Source organism: Colobus angolensis, unplaced genomic scaffold, assembly GCF_000951035.1.
Source record: "Colobus angolensis palliatus isolate OR3802 unplaced genomic scaffold, Cang.pa_1.0 Scaffold32, whole genome shotgun sequence".
Taxonomy (NCBI): domain Eukaryota; kingdom Metazoa; phylum Chordata; class Mammalia; order Primates; family Cercopithecidae; genus Colobus; species Colobus angolensis.
Window position 1 is genome coordinate 11,965,894 of NW_012116488.1, and position 21,368 is coordinate 11,987,261.

General features: G+C 43.1%; 2 protein-coding genes across 2 annotated transcripts in view; one reads left to right on the top strand and one right to left on the bottom strand.

Annotated features, from left to right (window-relative positions):
• Window positions 1–17,208, bottom strand: part of IFI27L1 (interferon, alpha-inducible protein 27-like 1) — a 28,311-nt gene extending 11,103 nt beyond the window's left edge. Inside the window, exon 1 of the mRNA XM_011951551.1 lies at window positions 17,106–17,208. The gene's annotated coding sequence lies outside the window, so the exon portion shown is untranslated. The remainder of the gene's footprint in view (window positions 1–17,105) is intronic.
• A 101-nt stretch (window positions 17,209–17,309) lies between these two features.
• Window positions 17,310–21,368, top strand: part of DDX24 (DEAD (Asp-Glu-Ala-Asp) box helicase 24) — a 29,315-nt gene continuing 25,256 nt past the window's right edge. The window contains exons 1-2 of the mRNA XM_011951552.1: window positions 17,310–17,436; window positions 18,756–19,472. Coding sequence (XP_011806942.1) covers window positions 18,761–19,472 — 712 coding nt within the window. The 5' untranslated portion in view covers window positions 17,310–17,436; window positions 18,756–18,760. The remainder of the gene's footprint in view (window positions 17,437–18,755; window positions 19,473–21,368) is intronic.

Consider the following 21,368-nt stretch of genomic DNA (forward strand, 5'->3'; position numbering starts at 1 on the left):
TTTTTTTTTTTTTTTTGAGACACAGTCTCACTTTGTTACCCAGGCTGGAGTGCAGTGGTGCAATCTCAGCTCACTGCAACCTCTGCTGCCTGGGTTCGAGTGATTCTCCTGCCTCAGTCTCCTGAGTAGCTGGGATTACAGGCGCTTGCCACCACGCCTGGCTAATTTTTTTGTATTTTTAGTAGAGACGGGGTTTCGCTATGTTGGTCAGGCTGGTCTCAAACTTCTGACCTGAGGTGATCCACCTGCCTCAGCCTCCCAAAGTGCTGGGATTACATGTGTGAGCCACCACACCCAGCTGATTTTCATGTTATATTAAAAAAAAAAAAAGATTTTGTTTGCCTTTTGAATAAACTGTAGACAAAAGAAGGGAAAGGAAAGAAACAGATTGTCTAGAAAGCTAAATCTTCCCTCTATTAATGAGTAAAGGTTTTGTCTTTTAAAAAATTTTGAGTTATTGTTTTGGCTAATGACTTATGGTGACCTGGGATTTGATTTTATAATACCAAATGGTTTAAACCTTTGATATTTGACACAATTTCCAAAATCAAATTATAAATTATGTCTTCTTCTGACCTCCTAATTAATCTTTTAGATATTAGGTCTCCTGAAGTCCAAAAATGACTTATTTGGCTTATTTGGTATAAAAATCATATAGGAAGCATGGTTAAATATGAAATGGTTGAGCGGCTTTCCTTGGGCTGTATTGGTATAACTAAGTTATTGGTATATGTTCTAAAATTATGGGAAACTCCTATAATCATGATATGACTTACTGTATGCTATTAATAGTTATAATTGTTATGCAAAATTGTTGTATGCCATAGAAGTAACCACAATTCCTAGCCCATTGTGGCTATAATAGCGGCTGTCCTAAAACTTTTTGTCATCCACAGGCAATTGTTATCTTGTTTTGATCCTCTTTAAAAGGTGACCCTTAATCAGCTGTAGGACTTTGACAGATGCTCTTGAATGCAGGTTTCTTGTAACTTTGGACATTGTGACATTAGAATAGAGAAAATCTTTCAGGACTCTCCTAGAGAGCTGAAATGTTCATGAGCATCAAACAGAACAGGAATTAACTGCATGAACTAAACTAAAAGAAGTCTGAACCAATCTTTTAGACTTTTTGCTGTTCTTTTACAGAGCCAAAAAAACCTTTTATTTTGAGCTATTTACAACTTTTGATAATTGAGTAAAGTATATCCTTGTGAACAAAATTTGGAGTATATTTGCTTCTCTCTATCTGATTTATCCAGAATTTGGAAACTGCATATTCTTAATTTATGGCAATATAGTTATCTGCATAAGTACAATAATAATCCATTTTATTTTGCAACTGGACACAATTGGAGACACTGGTTATTTTACCAAGGCTTTGACTGTAATGAGATGCTTTCCTTTAAGGAATCAAACTTGACTTACAGAGACAATAAAAGCCCCTTGGGAAAACTAGCCTCATACCTTGCCTACACAGTCACTATACAGGATTCCTGACCAAAGAATGTCACTTTCTGACAGGCCCAAGAGCCCCAAGTTATCTTGAAATCTCTTAAGGAGAGGAATTTATCCAAACTCATAGGTATCTGCTACCAACCCATGGCTGGCCTCAGCTTTAAAAATGTCTTATCTGAGATTCTTTTTATGGAACCAAGTTCCACCAAAGCCAATTTAAAAAGCCTATGTGAAAAACAATCATTCGGCCGGGCGCGGTGGCTCAAGCCTGTAATCCCAGCACTTTGGGAGGCCGAGACGGGCGGATCACGAGGTCAGGAGATGGAGACCATCCTGGCTAACAGGGTGAAACTCCGTCTCTACTAAAAAATACAAAAAGCTAGCCGGGCGAGGTGGCTGGCGCCTGTAGTCCCAGCTACTCGGGAGGCTGAGGCAGGAGAATGCCTTAAACCCGGGAGGCGGAGCCTGCAGTGAGCTGAGATCTGGCCACTGCACTCCAGCCTGGGCGACAGAGCGAGACTCCGTCTCAAAAAAAAAAAAAACAAACAAACAAAAAAAAACAATCATTCTTGCTGCACTTTATGCAAATAATCAGGCCAGGTATAATAAACCAAATCTGTCGTAATTATGATTTGTTTCAAATTAAAATGAGGACTGGAGAGAGAAAAATTATGTTTCAAAAACGATGGTACACCTGTTATTAAATTCTAGTCTCATCAGTTGTTTTTGATTTTCTTTCTGCAATTTAGACTGACCCTGCTTATTCCTGTGAACCAATCAGTGATCTCTGGCTGCAGCTCAGAGGAAACAAGAGGGATGGGTAATGTAAAAATCTGGATCAATATTCTAATTCTGGGCACATATTGGAATCAGCTAGAGACCCCCGTATCAGCTTGGTTCCAACAATTGCCCAGTTCCTGGAAAGCCTTCTTATTTAGTTTACTTGGGATAATTTTGCTTATTTTACTTTACTGTTGTGGAACATGTTGCTCGTGTACTCTTTGCATAGAAATGTAGCATGAGCTTACTCAATGCTTTCTTAAATTGAACACTTACTAATCTTCCAGATATCACCTTTTGTCAGAACTCAAGAGTTATGAATGGTCCTTGCCATACTGACACTTTCTGACTGAGCTGCACTGTACCCTGAATACAAGAGATCCTAATAGTTAGGCAGGAACATCATCACCCCTATTCAGTCTGAAGAAGTTGCAGAAGATGGATCTACATACTTCTACAACCCTTAGGAATCCTAAGGGTTCCCTTGTAAAAGGGAGGAGGGAAATATGTCAGAAACATTTGAACCAGAGTAACTCCATCTTGAATAAGAGCTGGGTAAAATAAGGCTCAGACCTACTAGGCTGCATTCCCAGGAGGTTATGCATTCTTAGTCACAGGATGAGCTAGGAGATAGGCACAAGATACAGTTCACAAAGACCTTGCTGATAAAATAGCATGCAGTAAAGATGACAGCCCAAACCCACAAAAACCAAGATGTTGATGAGACTGACCTCTGGTTGTCCTCATTGCTCATTATATACTAATTATAATGTATTAGCATGCTAAAAGACACTCCCAGCAGCACCATGACCACTTATAAATGCCATGGCAACATCAGGAAGTTACCCTATATGGTCTGAAAGGGGGAGGAACTCTCAGTTCCAGGAACTGCCCACCCCTTTCCTCGAAAACTCATGAATAATCCACCACTTGTTTAGCATGTAATCAAGAAATAACTGTAAGTATTATCATTCAAGCAGCTCAAGCTGCTACGGAATAGCCATTATTTTATTCCCTTACTTTGTTAATGAACTTGCTCTTGCTTTATGGATTCACCTCAAATTCTTTCTTGAGTGATATCCAAGAACCTTCTCTTGGGATATGGATCAGGACCTCTATCCTGTAACAGCTGCAGTGAGCCATGACCCAACCACTGCACTCCAGCCTAGCCAACAGAGGAAAACCCTGTCTCTAAAAATAAAAATAACAAAATCACCAAAACAAACAAAAAAACACCATCAACAAAGTCCCTCTTGGTTAAAAATGGATTTATCATGAAGTTTAAGAGACAAGTGACCTACTGAGGGGAAAACAAACCAAACAAAATAATACCTTTGCACGATTAGTATCCCCAACTCAAAGAGAGTTTTCTTATGAATCAATTTTGAAAAGGAACTGCCTTTAATAAGGAGCTCCAAATACTAGAAAAGACAGTTCCCCAAGACTGAATAACACGTGACTAATAGACACTTAAAAAGATGGTCAATCTTACTAATAGAAAAAGAATTATTTAAAGGAGGTGACATTTTGTATGTGTGTCACATGCATCTATTAGTCAGAGTTCAGCTGCAGATAACAGAAGTCACTCCGGCCAACTTAAGCAGAGTGGGTTTTGACACAGGGAATTAGGTGACTATAAGATTGTTCCAGGATTGGAGGAGGAGGGTCTAGGCTGATGTTCCAGGAATGGCCCCACCCTAGAAGTGGGCCACCAAGAATGCTTCAGCCAGTGCCATGATCATGAAACTGGGATATCGGGAAGCCACTGCCACACCCGTTGGCTCTGGGGCATCTATGCCAGTAAAATGATACCTCACATAGTAAGGTAAGAAATGGATCCTGGGACTCTGCTTCTGCTACTGCAGAAAACCAAGTCCCTACTATAATGCTTGGCAGTAGAAGCAGAAGCACAGCCCCTGTGTCCCTTCCACCTTCACATCCTTGACCAGGGGAGTCAGCTTGGCACAATTCAGGTCATTTGCAGAACTGGTGTATGGGGAAGCCAGGGGAGTAGAGTCATCAGCTTTCTGTCCTTGAGGGTTCACAGCAGAGCATGAAACAGAGCTGAGTGACTGCATCCTTATGATCTGCCTTAGGAAGCAAATAGCTGGAAGACGCGGTGTTTGCATGAGGCAAAGAATAGTGATCCTCATTCACTGCTTGGTATGGCGTGTTCTAACCCATACTTTCTGGTCAGCAATTTGACAGCATGTAGTGAAAGCTTATTTGGTTTAGAAATTTTACTTCTTGGAATTCATCACAAGGAAAGAATCAGAGATGTGCACAAATATCTGCACATGAATGATGATCACAGTGTTTTTGATGACAGCTATAAAAGCAGTCGGAGTCAAAATGGAGTTGCTTGTGTTTTAAAAAAAAAGACACCCAAACTCTGACAAATACAGTTAGGGAAATCCATGAAGAGAGGGTTTTCACACTTTTGTATGCCTGAGGACAGAACTATCATCTGCAAAAATTGCAATCTTGCACAAAGGCCATCACAACCTTACACAAAAAATACTTCAGTGAGCACATCTGCCCAGAAACTACCTGCCCAACCTCAGACTGTTGTCACCCTTGCTATTAATTCTTATAGCCAAACATGTTGTTATTATTATTTGTAAAAGTAAGTTCTTCTAAGAGTAAATGATTCAGGCTGTTGTCTTTTAATAGCTTTCCAATCTGGCTTCAAAACAATTACATAATTGTCTTCATTTTTCCTTTAAAAACCTTTGTCTTCATTTACATCCTTGAATATGTACATAGTTTACTATGGCATGAATTTTCCCACTGCAATGCCGTATTCTCAAATAAATACCAGGGCTTTTCTCTGTTTGTTATTTAGGTTAACACAGCAAAAGTGTGAAGTAACAAAAATTGAATAAATAAAATTTTATACCCCTGTGTAAATAATTTTATGTAGCCACTGATGATAGAAGCAGAAATGGGTTTACCTCGAAGCAAAAGAAGCCTGAGTTCAGGGACCCTCGCTTACACTGGCTCCTTTCAAGACCCTAAGAGCAGCTCTAGCCATTGGTCACATTTTTGTTGTTATTATTATTATTTCTTGCAAAAGTAAGTTCTTCTAAGAGTAATTCATTAGGGCTGTTGTCTTGTAATTGCTTTTCAATCTGGCTTCCCTCTGCCCTACTTCCCCTGGTTTGGGGTGACATAGTAGTGTTACTGGTATTTTCTATTATAACTCTCTTTTTTTCAGCTGTCTGCTCGACCAATTATGTAAATTTCAGATCCCTAAATAGCCTGGATCTGTCCCTGGTTATAGATTTATATTTTTTGGCAATGGGGAATGGTTCATTAGGTATTGTTGAGTGAAAGAGGCAACTTATAAAACAGTGGTAAAGGAAGACCTCATTATATTAGGCCATTCTTGTATTGCTATAAAGAAATATCTGAGAGTGGGTAATTTATTTAAAAAAGAGGTTTAATTGGCTCACAGTTCTGCAGACTTTATAAGAAGCATGGTGCTGGCATCTGCTCAGCTTCTAGGTAGGCCTCAGGAAGCTTACAATCATGGCAGAAGGTGGAAGGCAGGCAGGCACATGCGATGGTGAAAGCAAGAGTCAGAGAGAGCTGGGGGGAGGCGCCACACACTTTTAAACCACCAGATCTTACATGAACTCAGAGTGAGAGCTCACTTATTACGAAGGGGATGGCCCAAGCCATTCATGAGGTACATGCCCCCATGATCCAAACACCTCCCACCAGGCCCCAACTCCAGCATTGGGGATTACAATTCAACTATGAGATTTGGATGGGGAAAAATATCCAAACTATATCACCCATGTAGAATGCTTATACATATGTATGTTTTTTGGTGCTAGATGAATTACAATGCCTCAGGCATAAGTCACTTTTACAATAAATGAAAATACCAAAATGGTTCCCATTTAAGAAATAGTTGCCAATTAATTTTTAAATTAAAATATAATCGTGTTCTGGGCAGGGATAAAAACTAACTGGAAATGGGGATGAAGGAATATCCTGGGGTGATGGAAATGTTCTTTATCTTGTTGTGTGCATTACTTATATGATGAAATGGAAATATTAAAGTTGATTGAATTGAAAAGCTGCACTCCGTGTTTTATTGTACATTAATTATACCTCCATACAATATATATAATTAAAATAATCATATTAAAATTGAAATATTGAAAAGAAAAAATTACACTCAATTCTATCACCTTAAAACAACTACTTAACGCTGTGGGACATTTTGCCGAAATGTGTTTTCCCCCAACTTGTCACCTTTTCATATTTATACTATATGAAAGGTATGTGGATGCTTACAAGGAAATGTGTCATGACAAAACGAATTGCTAAGGTCAACTGAGCTCACCATGCGCCAGGCAAGAACCACAGAAGGGAACAGAGATCCCTCCTCACTATATTCCAGTCTACCCCCCTTTACCAAGGCTAAATGCCCCTAAGGAGTTAAGTTCAAAGAGATACAGGCTCCCAGACTCACCCGAGAAGGAGAAATCAGAGCTCCGGGAAGTTAAACTGAAAGGCTGGAAAAGTCAGGCAGGCCGTCTCAGGTCTAGCCATGCCCAAGTTATGCTTATGCCTCGTAAGAGGATAAGAGGACCCCCACTAGGATCCAGATGATGCAGTCCAGCTTCAGCACCTACAAAAGTGCTGAGAAGCACTTCTACAAAGGCTAAAGGATAGTAAAAGAAAAAGGCAACCAATATAAAAAAATCTCAGAGGTGCTCCAGGGTGCAGAAAAAAGCACCAATGAGTTTTAAGAAAGACTTCGTGAGGCATTTTGGTTGTACACTCGGTTTAATCCTAAGGCTGCTGAAAATCAGTGCATGGTGGATACAGCATTTATAAGACAGGCCCAAGGAGAGATCAGGCATCAACTGCAGAAGTTAGAAGTTCCGTAGGCATGAATGATACTCAGCTTACTAATGTATACCAAGGTGTACATTAACTGAGATCAGGAGGTGTAGGGTCCAGCCCCACAGGGTTGGTGGGTTTTCTCCCTGGGTGCAGACGAAAGATTGTACGAATAAAGACACAAGACAAAGAGATAAAAGAAAAGACAGCTGGGTCCCGGGGACCACTACCACCAAGACACGGAGACCGGTAGTGGCCCCGAATGCCAGGCTGCGCTGATATTTATTGGATACAAGGAAAAGGTGCAGGGTAAGGAGTGTGAGTTATTTCCAGTGATTGACAAGGTCACATGAGTCACATATCCACTGGACAGGGGGCCCTTCCCGATTTGGCAGCCGAGGCGGAGAGACAGAGAGAGAGAGAGAGAGAGGACACAGCCTACGCCATTATTTCTGCATATCAGAGACTTTTAGTACTTTCACTGATTTGCTACTGTTATCTAAAAGGCAGAGCCAGGTGTACAGGACGGAACACGAAGGCAGACTAGGAGCGTGACCGCTGAAGCACAGAATCACACGGAGACAGGCCTCTGGACAACTGCGCGCGGGCCACAGGAGGTGGAGGAGTAGAGTCTTCTCTGAACTCCTCCGGGGAAAGGGAGACTCCCTTTCCCGGTCTGCTAAGTAGCGGGTGTTTTTCCTTGACACTGACGCTACCGCTAGACCACGGTCAGCTTGGCAACAGACATCTTCCCAGACGCTGGCGTTACCGCTAGACCAAGGAGCCCTCTGGTGGCCCTGCCGGGGCATAACAGAAGGCTCGCACTCCCGTCTTCTGATCACTTCTCACTATGTCCCCTCGGCTCCTATCTTTGTATGGCCTGGTTTTTCCTAGGTTATTTGTAGAGCAAGAATTATTATAATATTGGAATAAAGAGTAATTGCTACAAACTAATGATTAATGATATTCATATATAATCATATCTATTATCTATACCTAGTATAACTATTCTTATTTTATATATTTTATTATACTGGAACAGCTCGTGCCCTCGATCTCTTGCCTCGGCACCTGGGTGGTTTGCCGCCCACAAGGAGGCAAAGAAGAAAGCTGATCAGAGGCTTAAGAAAGGACAATTTGGCATATACAGAAACTCATGCTGCACTTCTTGTCCCCCAATAACACATCTCCTGGATTTGCAAAAAGGTCTCTTTTCTTTGGTCCCTGCAGCCCACACAGTTCTTTGTGTGTGTGGTGGGGGGGGCACTAACTGGGTGAGTTACCACAGAGAAATTTACTAGCAGCAGCCCTTACAGGAAGAGAAGCTGGCTTTGCAAGGGGGCATGGACGCAGGCGTGAACACAGTCGTGGAAAAGGCTAGTCTGGACAGGAGTTTGAAAGCTGGCTGAGGCTAGAGAGAGACTAATATGCACAGTGCAAAAGGAAAGGACATTAGAAGGATAAATGTCATAAGAATAAGGAGAATGGTCAATGGTTTAACAACCGAGTGCAGTGTTCAGTTGCTAGTTGTGGTGCTTCAAAGGCAGACCCTGATCTGAGCGGCTTACCAGGGCGCGAGAATTTGGAGAACTGAGACAGACAGGGATCCATCCTTTTAGGCCCTGGGGAGCCTATAGTCTCTATGGAAGTAGGGGGCCGATTAATGGATTTTTTGGTCGATACTGGTGCTGATTTCTCTGTGGTAACTCACCCAATTAGCCCCCTCACACACACACAAAGAACTATGCTACCATCATATGGGCTACAGGGCCAAAGAGACCTTTTTGCAAATCCAGGAGATGTGTTATTGGGGGACAAGAAGTGCAGCATGAGTTTGTATACATGCCAAATTGTCCAGTGCCTTTGTTAGGGAAAGACTTACTCCAGAAACTGCACAAATTTCCTTTACACCTAAAGGGAATATGACACTGTAGTTTGGAAGGTCTAAGGCAATCGTATTGACTCAGTCTCAAGAACTGAGGAATGGCAGCTCTATGAACTGTGTACCAGGAGGCTGCCAGAGCCAGACCTACACAACACGTGGGGAATGCTTTTCAAGGTACCAGGTGTATGGGCTGAGGACAACCCTCCTGGACTTGCTGCAAACAGACCCCTGGTGGTAGCAGAGCTTAACCCTCATGCTGCCCTAGTACAAGTCCATCAATACCCCCTACCCGGAGAGGCAATTGATGGCATAACAAAACATTTAAATCGACTCTATGAACATAGGATTATACTGAAATGCAAGTCCTCCTGGAATACTCCCCTGCTGCCTGTGTGCAAGCCAAATGGTGAATACAGGCCAGCGCAGGCTCGGAAGTGCACGCAAGGAGGCTGCATGTGCACTGCCCACCCCAGTTACAAGGCGGCACATCAGGGAATTTCTACATGTAGCGGGATTCGGCCGAATCTGGATTCTACCAAATCTGGATTCCAAACTTCTTCCTTACAGCAAGGCCCTTATATGAGGCTCCCAAAGGAAAAGAAAGAGAGCCCCTCCTAGGGGAAAAGGAACAGGAAAAGGCCTTCAAAGATATAAAGGAAGCTCTCATCCAAGTCCCGGTGCTAGGGTTGCCAGATGTAAAAAGCCCTTCTTTTTGTATGTGGATAAATGAAAGGGAATGGCAGTCAAAGTCTTAACTCAGTTGTTGGGCTCTTGGTATCGGCTGGTAGCATATTTATCCAAAAGACTGGACTTGGTGGCCTTAGGTTGGCCCCACTGCCTCAGGGCATTGGCAGCTACTGCAATCCTTAGAGAAGATGCCAACAAGCTAGCCCTAGGTCAGAAGTTAATAGTTTGGGTGCCACATGCTGTAGTCACCTTAATGGAGCAAAGAGGACATCGACCGCTGTCCAACTCTAGAATGCTAAAGTATCAAGGGCTTCTGTGTGAAAATCCCCAGACAACACTGGAGACTGTAAATAACTTGGACTCAACTACCCTGCTGCCTGTGGAAGAACCCGATTGGAAGGACGGTAGCTTGCCTCACTGCTGACAGCACCTTCCCCATTGTTGCATAAATACGGTGGACGAAGTGTTCTCGAGCCGGGAAGATCTCAGAGACAACCCCTTGGAGAGCCCAAATGTTGAATACTGATGGTAGCAGTTTCATAACAGATGGGGTGTGATAGGCAGGGTATGCAGTAGTGACCCAACACTCGATAGTCGAGGCTCAAGCCTTACCTTCTGGGACTTCCACTCAAAAGGCTGAATTAATAGCATTAACCAGAGCACTGTTATTGGCCAAGAGGAAGAAAGTAAACATATATACTGATTCAAGATATGCTTTTGCAACCCTGCACACCCTTGGGGCAATATACAAAGAGAGAAGACTTTTCACTACTAAAGGAAAAAAAAAAAGAGAAGAAGTTTTGCAATTATTAGAAGCCACATGGGCTCCAGAGAAGGTGGCTGTCATCCATTGCAAAGGACACCAAATCGGGAAAAGCTATGAGGCACAGAGCAACAAAAAGGCAGACCGAGAGGCTTGGCAGGCAGTAATGTGCAAGGCTTGACCTGAAGAAAGAACACTAGCAATACCTCTCCTTATAGAGCCTCCTTTCTCAGAGGTACCCAATTACTCTTCAAGCAAAAAAGCTTGGTTTGGTCAGGAAACAGAAAAATATATTAAATACAGATGGTGGTTGTTCTCTGACGGGAGGCTAGCTGTCCCAGAAAGAATAGCCCCAAGGTTTGTGAAGCAGATCCATCAAGGAACACACATTGGGAGGACGGCCCTAGAAACTTTGATAGGTTGGCATTTCTATGTGCCATGGCTCTCTGCCATCACCCGTGCTGTTTGTGAACAATGTCTATCCTGTACCTGGAATAATCCAAGACAAGGACCTACTCGACCCCCAGGAATACAGGAAGTGGGAGCTGTGCCTTATGAGAACCTGCTTATAGACTTTACTGAGTTGCCTCGAGCAGGAGGTTACCGGTATATGCTAGTGTTTGTTTGCACCTACTCGGGGTGGGTTGAGGCCTTCCCCACCAGAACTGCAAAGGCACGAGAGGTGACAAAGGTGCTACTAAAAGATACCATACCAAGATTTGGGGCATTTGTGGCAGAAGTTGTACAACAGCTGACTCAACTTTTAAAGATCAAATGGAAACTGCACACAGCCTACAGACCACAGAGTTCAGGGAAGGTGGAACGGAGGAACTGGACGCTCGAACAGCTACTAAAAAATTGTGTCAAGAAACTCACCAAAGGTAGGATCAGGTCTTGCCCATGGTCCTCCTCTGAATCAGGTGCACCTCCACCAAACAAACTGGGTATTCGCCCTGTGAGATTTTATTAGACCGGCCACCTTCCCCCATCATAAGACAGATTAAAGGTAATCTCTGTAAACTAGAGGAACTAACTTTAAGAAGGCAAATGCAGATTTTAAGTATGGCTATGTAAAAATGCATGGCTAGGTATAGAAAAATGCCTGTAAGTCTAATAGACCCAGTACACCCTTTCAAACCTAAGGATTTTGTTTAAGATAAAAAATGGAATCCAACCACTCTAGGACCCACACACGATAGGCCTCATATTGTAATTATGTCTACTTCCACTGCTGTTAAAGTTGCAGGTGTCACACCTTAGATTCACCATAGCCAGCTGAAACCAGTGGCAGCAGTGATTCCCGACAATATACCAGTGGATTAACCAACAAGACCCAGATCACTCCACCCTAATAGTCCTATGGCGAAACCCAACTACCGATAAGAAGGACAACTGCCCTGCTCTGACCACACTGGAGGCTGGTCAGTCTACGCATGGCTGAAGCTTGAGGATCCTGCAAGCTCTGCTCTAGTCACATCCTGGAAGCTGACTAGTCAACGCACAACCGAAGCTAAGAGGACCATCTCCAGATAAGTAAATGTGAATACAATTTATACGCCTAGTTATAATTCTCTCAATACTGATTGTTCTGTTGTTATGTTATCATTGCAAATGCTGCAAATGTCTATGCCCAGAGGGAGGTTTGCACGCCCATGTGTAGTATAATATAAGCATGTTTCTACTACACACACTGATGTTGTTACCATTTCTGCCTATGCTAGAAAGTGAGAATTCTTTAGAAAGATGTCCACACTGTGTACATACTACCTGGGTAAGGAATACCGTAGTCAAAACTCTACTGTACCGTACTTACTATAAATGTACAGGAACCAAGTTAAAAACCTACACATACAACCAGAAACAGTCTGCAATCGTTTAACACAAGACAGGTTTAGCAGGGACAGCCCTAAACATCTGTACGGAGAACCACAAATCGGATGCCCAGACTGTAACATTCAGTGGTCAACGCTAACACAGCTCCAATATTTATACTCAGGAAGGACTGCTCTGCAAAGTAGTATGTCAACCAAACCAAACTGTAAGACAAGAACATGCAATCCTCTAAATTTTACTATCTGAAAGCCAGAGCTACCTTTTTGGTGTACAGGACAGACATCACTACTACGAGTTGATAGACAAGGAGCAGGCCTTGGAGTTTCACTATTAATTGTCAAAAAGACTAGAAGGAATCAACTGTGTCCAACCCCGCAATTCCGAGTCCATAAGTCATTCTACAAGCATTTTGATCAGTCAGCGCCTGAGCTTTCCCATCAACCAAAAACTTATTTGCTCAACTAGCTGAAAACCTAGCTGGCAGCTTAGAAATTTCCTCATGCTATGTATGTGGAAGAACTAATATAGAGGACCAGTGACCATGGGGGGCTAAGAAATTAATGCCACAAGATAACTTCACTTTGCCTAACCCTGCCAGTAAACCAACAGCCTCAGCCAGTGTTTGGTTGTTAAAAATCTCCATAATTGGAAAATACTGCATCGCCCATTGGGGAAAGGCTTTCACAGAGGCAGCAGGACAAACAACCTGTCTAGGGCAACAGTATTATGATGAGACTAAAACAAAACTCTATGGAGAAACACTCAGAAGACTCCTACTTAGCAGATCCAAACCCTTTCTCTCGATTCTCTACTCTAAGCCACTCTTGGTATCAGCTGGAGGCTCCAAATGCTTGGAAAGCGCCCTCTGGCCCATACCGAATCTGTGGAGCATGGGCATATCGGCAACTGCCGGCTAAATGGACAAGGGCATGTGTGTTAGAAACAATCAAGCCATCCCTCTGAAGCAAGGGGAACTCTTAGGATATCCAGTTTATAAAAAAAATAAAAGAAGCATAATCACAGCTAGAATGCCCATGTTCCAGTTCAGGCTTGGTCCAGATGGTCTCCGGATTCCTTGTTTAGAAGATGGTTCTCAACCTTTGGAGGATTCAAAACCCTCATTGGTAGGTTTATTCTTGACATCTGCCTCATCCTCCCTTGCTTTTTGCCCCTGTTTATTAGGAGTATTCACTCCACTATAGATGCAGGATTAACACGGCACACTACCACAAATTTCATGGCATTAACCAAATATTAGCTGCTACCAGGAGAAACAGCAGCTCAGCTCCGTGAAGAGGTGGCAAATAGTAGTGCTTTCTATTAACACCTTTGTTATAAAAAACACCAAAGGGGGGAAATGGAACAGGAGTTAAAAGAAATTAAAAACTGTGTAAGCAAAAACTCAGTTGTATGTAAGAAAACCCAATTCCCCCCGAGGAAGAGAAAGGGCTGGAGTCCTTTAAAATTAACCGCCTGTTTTTCTTTCTGAGGCTAGTGAGTCTTATCTCTCCCTTTCCCAGGCATTGTGAAGACTCTGTTTCTCTAGCTGTGCAGCTGCAAGGTCACTAAACAGATAATCTCAAGTCGTAAAACATGTTGTTCCTTGAGAAGTAAAAAATAATGTAATGCAGGTCTCAACTGAATAGCTGTCTTTGTTTCTCACTTCTGTAATATGCTTTCTCCTGCACAAATCTCCCCCCACCCCACGAAATGCTTAAAAGGTTGCTTGACTCTTTGTTCAGGGCTCAGTCCTTTGGATGTTAATCTGACTGGGTTAGCGCACCTAAATAATTAAATAATTCCTCCTCAACCCCTCGGTCTCTCTGATTCCTTAATTATCCCACAGCAGCATGAACATGGCTCACTGCAGCCTCGACCTGGGGTCAAGCTATCCTCCCACTTCAGCTCCCTAAGTAGCTGGGACTAAGGGTGTATGCCACCAAGCCCAGTTAATTTTTGTATTTTTTGTAGAGACGGGGTTTCACCATGTCACCTCGGCTGATCTTGAACTCCTGAGCTCAAGCGATCTACCCGCCTGGGCCTCCCAAGTGCTGGAATTACAGGTGTGAGCCACCGCACCTCGTTAACATTATGGAGCTCCGAGTCAGGTCTGAGCTCTGTAACATTAGCTGTATGACTCTGGCAAATTAATCGTCCTGCGTCTGTTTTCTCATTTGTAAAAGAAGAATAACGTTAAAATAGTTTATTTTAACTATTTTTTAAAATTAGAATATTGAGAAGAAGGAAAAAAATACCTATGTTCCCACTACTATAAAGGAACCTTTGCCATCATTTTGCTCTTGGTTGCCATCTCCCCCTCCCCCATTTTTAAAAATGAAAATGGACTCTATTTCTTTCCTTCTTTCTTTTACTTTTTTTAAAGATGATGTCTTGCTATGTTGCCCAGGCTGGACTCATATTCCAGAGCCCAAGCGATCCTCCCTCTTCAGCCTCCTAGATAGCTGGGACTACAGGGATGTGCCGCCATACCTGGCTTAAACCAATTTCTTTTTTAATTCATACTTTTAAATCAAAACAATTTACTCAACTCTTTATTTTGAAAAGTTTTAAACCTCAAAAAAGTTGAAAGAATAGTACAATGAACACTCACGTACCCTTACTCTAGCACCAAGAATTCACCAATTATTAACATTTTGACTGTGTCCCCCTCTGCCATAATATACTTTTCTTTTTTTCTGAAATCAGCTGATTGATTAGGGTAGTGGTTGCTGAAAGGGGAGGTGCTGTGGCAATTTCTTAAAATAACACAACAATGAAGTCTGCTGCATGGATTGATGCTTCCTTTCATGAAAGATTTCTCAGCAGCATGTGATGCTGTTTGATAGCATTTTATCCACAGTAGAATGTACAAAATTGTAGTCAATCCTCTCAAACTCTGCCACTGCTTTATCAACTAAGTTTATGAAATATTCTAAATCCTTCATTGTCATTTCAACAGTGCGCCCAACATCTTCACCAGGAATAGATTCTATCTCAAGAAACCACTTTCTTTGGTCATACATTAGAAGGAACTGCTCATCATTCAAGTTTCTCATGAGATTGCTACAGTTCAGTCATATCTTCAGGCTCCACTTGTAATCTTAGTTTTCTTGCTATTTCCAACCACATACGCAGTTACCTCCTTCACTGAAGTCTTGAACCTCTCAAAGTCATCAATGAGAACTGGAATCAACTTCTTCCAAACTCCTGTTAATTTTGATATTTTGACCTCTTCCCATGAATCACAAATGTCCTTAATGATCTCTAGAATAGTTAATCCTTTCCAGAAGGTTTTCAATTTACTTTGCCCAGATCCATCAGAGGAATCACTATCTATGGCAGCCATAGCCTTACAAAATGTATCTTAAATAATAAAACTTGAAAGGCAAAATTACTTCTTGATCCATGGGCTGAAGAATGGATCTTGGTTCGCAGACATGAAAACAACATTCATCTCCATATACATCTCCATTAGAGCTCTTCGGTGACTACGCACATTTTCAATGAGCAATAATACTTTGAGAGAAATCTTTTTTCTGAGCAGTAGGCCTCAACAGTAGGCTTAAAATATTCGGTAAACCATGCTATGAACAGATGAGCTGTCATCCAGGCTTTGTTGTTCCACTTACAGAGCACAGGCAGATTATACTTAGTGTAATTCTTAAGAGACCTAAGATTTTTAGAATGGTAAACAGGCACTGGCTTCAATTTAAAGTCACTAGCTGCATTAGCCTCTAACAAGAGTGAGCTTGGCCTTTGAAGCCAGACATTGACCTCTCTAGCTATGAAAGTCCTTGATGGCATCTTATTCCAATAGAAGGCTGTTCTGTCTACACTGAATACCTGTTGTTCAGTGGCCACCTTCATCAATGATCTTACCTAGATCTTGGGGATAACTTGCTGCAGCTTCTCCATCAGCACTTGCTGCCTCATCTTACACTTTTATGTTTCTGGAGATGGCGTCTTTCCTTAAACCTCATGAAATAATCTCTTCTAGCTTCAAACTTCTATAGCTTCCTCATCTCTCTCAGGCATCACAGAACAGAAGAGAATCAGGGCCTTGCTTTGGATTTGGTTCTGGTTTTAGGGGATGTTGTAGCCGGTTTTATTTTCTATCCAAACCACTAAAATTTTCTCCAAATCGGCAATAAATAGTTTCACTTTCTTATCATTCATGTGTTCATTAGAGTAAAATGTTTAATTTCCTTCAGTAACTTTTCCTTTGCATTCACAAACTGGCTTTTTTGGTGCAAACTTTCAGCCTAGCTTTCAGCCTATCTTGCCTTTTGACATGCCTTCCTCACTAAGCTTAACCATCTCTAGCTTTTGCGTTAAAGTGAGAGATGTGCGACTCTTTCTTTCACCTGAACAGTTAGAGGCCCATTGTAGGGTTATTAATTGACCTAATTTCAATACTGTTGTGTCTCAGGGAATAGAGTCCCAAGGAAAGGAAGAGAGAAAGGAGAATGGCCTGTCAGTGGATTAGTCTGAACACACACAACATTTATCAATTAAGTTTGTCGTCTTATAAGGGCACAGTTCATGGCAGCCCCAAACAATTACAATACAAGGAACACTCATCACAGGTCACCTTTGTAGCAGAGTACATCTCCCTATGATGGACGCGAACGTCCTCTTACTTTCGGGAACGTCCTACTCCGTCTACGAAGTAGCCGCACTTTCACCACTTCACTTTCACCACTTCACTTCACTTGCTTTTGCTTTGCTATGCGGACTCGCCCTGAATTCTTTCTTGCGCAAGATCCAAGAACCCTCTGTTGGGGTCTGGATCGGGACCCCTTTCCGGTAACAAAACTACACCAAAAATAAAAGAAAACTTACGTTACTGTGCGGGAGCTGACAAAGTCTCTAGTAGGAGGGAGCACATAGAATTTCACCTTCTGTGGCCTTTCCCTAAGTGGGGAGGAGCAAAGCTGGAAGAGGAGGGGCCAGCGCCCCAAGCCAGCTCTGCCAGCAGCACAGCTTTGGTCCGCGAGGCAGCCAATCAGGTAGCTGAGTTTGCCATAGGGGCGGGACTTCCTCCGCAGCGCGCACGAGTACGTGAGTGGAGGTCCCGCCCCGGAACTGCGGTGGCTTCTGCAGCTGAGGTACAGAGGCGGTTTCTGAGGCTACTGACCAGCGACCAACGGAGCTGCCCTGGCGTCTCCACACTGTGAGTACCAAAACGAGCGGGGCTGGAGCCGACTCTGGAGCGGGGCTGAGGCCAGGAACCCGGGTTCCTATCGCAGGTCTCTCTGGGCCGGTGGGTTCCCGGGTCCAGAGAGGGCGGCCAGCCGTCCGGCCGAGCTGCGTGCCATGGTCCCCGCGCCTTGGGCTCCTTGTCCGGGTATCAGGGCCTGACGGCCTCGGCTTCTCTGTTTCGTGCGCGCGTTCGTGCCTGAGACAAAGCGAGAGCACCGCGCGAGACCGGCGTCACGAGGGAACAGAGGCCCTTCTACTCTGCCTGACGCTCCCCGTGTCCTCGCCCGGTTCGCGTGGCACCCCCCCCGCCCTCTCCTCGTTGAACCCCGCGTGTTTTTTGCTGTGGCGCGGCGGGTCCGGCGGGCGCTGTGTGCGAACGTGCTCTCCTCGCCGGGCGCCATGCTCAGCGGTTTTTGACGTGCGTCACTTTTTCGTAGTGGCGTATAACGATTCTGTGGGACAAATGTCCTCGTTATTCCCATTGTGCAGACGGGGAAATAGAGACTCAGAGATGGATACGTCCACCGCAGAGCCACAGCTGACGAGTGGTGGATCCGGATTTGAACCAAGGTTTACCTTGGTCTTTTTCACGCAATCTGTTGTCTTCCTTGGGTTTTCTGGAAAGGAAAAACCTGAATCGAGTTCCTCCCAAACGAGTTGGGCCTAAAGGGCCATTAAGCCACTTAAAATATGATGAAAAAGCTGGATGGATTTTAAGACGCTTGGCAAAGGAAGGGATGGTGGAGCAGGCATTTGCTCTCTCAGGCAAGGCTTGAGAAGGAAGCAAGCGCAATACGCTTTTAATAAAGCTCACCTCTCCTGCCCCCACAAGAAAAACCCCTCAGATTCTTACTCTGCCTTCAGAACGGCTTATGTGTGGCAGGCTTCATCCTCCGTGCTTTACATAATTTCCTTTATTTACATAAAATATACAACTTAGATATTGTTAGGTACTCTCCCCCCTTTTTTATAGATGAGAGCACTGAAGTTCAGAGAGGAGTGGGTGGCACTATCCAAGGTCACACACGCAGTTAAGTGTTGGATTTGAAATTCAAACCAGGTCTAGCTCATACGTCTTTGTTCCATCACATGCGTACCCTGTGTTCCAGGCAAAGCTCTCTGTTCTGTGGTATTTCCTCCTCTGTTCTTCTCTAGGTGGGAGCAACTGTGTGATAGCCATCTTTGTATCCTCAGTTCTTTGTAGGGCCTAGTTGCTTAGAAAATATTTGTTGCATCGGAACCCTCTGCTTCTCAGACACCAACCTAATAGAACATGTATCTCCTTTTCAGCAACCATGAAGTTGAAGGACACAAAATCAAGGCCAAAGCCATCAAACTATGGCAAATTTCAGACAAAGGGAATCAAAGTTGTGGGAAAATGGAAGGAAGTGAAGATTGACCCAAATATGTTTGCAGATGGACAGATGGATGATTTGGTATGCTTTGAGGAATTGACAGATTACCAGTTGGTCTCTCCTGCCGAGAATCCCTCCAGTCTCTTCTCAAAGGAGGCACCCAAGAGAAAGTCACAAGCTGTTTCAGAAGAAGAGGAGGAGGGAGAGTCTAGCTCACCAAAGAAAAAGATCAAGTTGAAGAAAAGTAAAAATGTAGCAACTGAAGGAACCAGTACCCAGAAAGAGGTTGAAGTCAAAGATTCTGAGCTGGAGGCCCAGGGAGATGGCATGGTTTGTGATGATCCGGAGGCTGGAGAGAAGACATCAGAAAACCTGGTCCAAACTGCTCCAAAAAAGAAGAAAAATAAAGGGAAAAAAAGGTTGGAGCCTTCTCAGAGCACTGCTGTTAAGGTGCCCAAAAAAGTGAAGACATGGATTCCTGAAGTTCATGATCAGAAGGCAGATGTGTCAGCTTGGAAGGACCTGTTTGTTCCCAGGCCGGTTCTCCGAGCACTCAGCTTTCTAGGCTTCTCTGCACCTACACCGATCCAAGCCCTGACCTTGGCACCTGCCATCCGTGACAGACTGGACATCCTTGGGGCTGCTGAGACAGGTAAGGGCAACTCCGGCCAAAGCAGGATTGCTACTGATAAGCCAGATAATTGGGAGAGAGAAGAATGTTGAGAACATAACCACAAAAGCAACGCTGAATAAAGGTGTTTAGAAGTCAGCCCCCTCTGGTTTGAAATATGCTCTTCCTGAATGGTACCCTAGCCATCACTTTTATCTCTCTCAGCTCTCTAGACCCCATTATCAACCAAATGGAGATAACAGTTTCTACCTCTTGCATTGCTGTGAGGGTTAAATGCTACAGTAAGCTAAAGCTTACACTGTACATTGGAAGTGGTCTGCAAATGATAGTTTCTCCTGTTCTTGAGCCTTTTCTGAATGACTCATAGGGGTGAGGTAAGGCTAAGATCAGCCCTCTGGAGAGGTAGATCTTCATGAGTATAAGGAAGAACTGTCTAATTCTCAGGAGTTGTGCAAAGGTGAAAAGGGTTGCTGCTTTGGGAGTTGATGAGTTTCTTGTCATTGGAAGGATTTGAGTGTGGTGGAAAGTCATTGGGTGGATTTTGTAAACAGATTCAGCTATGAAGTGACTGTTAGGACTAGGCTGTGTGAGGTTCCTGCAAGACTTTTGGAAGCAATGACAGGTTGGCTTTGCTGGATAACTAGACTACTGACTTGGGGGAGGAACTAGTACTGCCTGGAACTTTTACTGTGTTTAGACCAGCAGTGTTGATTAGAAATACATATAGTCATCTCTTGATATCCGTGGAGGATTGGTTCCAGGACCTCCCTTGGATACCAAAATCCAGGGATGCTCAAGTCTCTGATACAAAATGGTATAGTGCTTGTGTATAAGCTATGCACATCCTCCTGTATATTTTAAATCATCTCTAAATTACTTACAATACCTCATACAATGTAGGTCTTATGTAGATTGTTACACCGTATTGTTTAGGGAATAATGACAAGAAAAGTCTGTACAGTGTTTAGTATAGATACAGTTTTTTTTTTTACCCCCAAATATTGTCGATCCCCAAGATGCAGAACCCACGGTTACAGAACGGTGATTGTATAATGTCAAACACGTGTAATTTAAAATTTACTAGGAGCCACATTTTTTAAAAGTTAAAAAAAACTAGTGAGATATTTTACATTTTCTTACTAAATTTTTAAGTAATAAATTACTTAAATTTTTAATTTAAACAATTTTAAAATTTTAATTAATTTTTAGTAATAAATTACTAAACTTGCAGCACATGTCAGTTTAGAGTAACTACATTTTAAGTGTTCAGTAGACACATTGTGCTTTGGGTTTCTGGAACAATGGTCAGGAAACTCTTGATGAGGTTCTGTGACAGTCATATAGGTGGAAGAGTGAGGAACCCACAGGAAAGGGGAATGGAGATTATAACTTAGAACATTTAGTGAGCATTTAAGATGTGTCATGCACTGTGTTAAGTGCTTTATGTTGATGAGGTCGGTTGTCACAACCACCCTGAGGTAAGTACCATTATTCCCATGTTACAGATGAGAAAACTCAACCTCACAGAGCATAGACAGCTTCCCTAAAATTACACGACTGAAATGGTAGTGTCTGGATTCCAGGCTAGTTCTGTGTGTTGTTAAGCATTCTGCTACACTGCTTTGATAGGTGCAGCAGAGTCCTGAAAGTAAGTCCCTGGAAGGCAGAAACAAGGTTTATGTGAGCCATTGTGGCCAGAGATTGACATTTGGATTTATACCACAGTTCCTGTCAGGTTGTGAATCTACAAGTCCAGAATTCAAAACGACTTGGATAAGTCATCCATTTGGGGCTGTGAACAGACCAATGCCCGTGCAATAACGAATAGACCCTTAAACAATGTGGGGATTAGGGGCACCGGTCCCCCATGCAGTCAAAAATCCATGTATGATTTTGAACTCCCCCCAAACTTAAAAT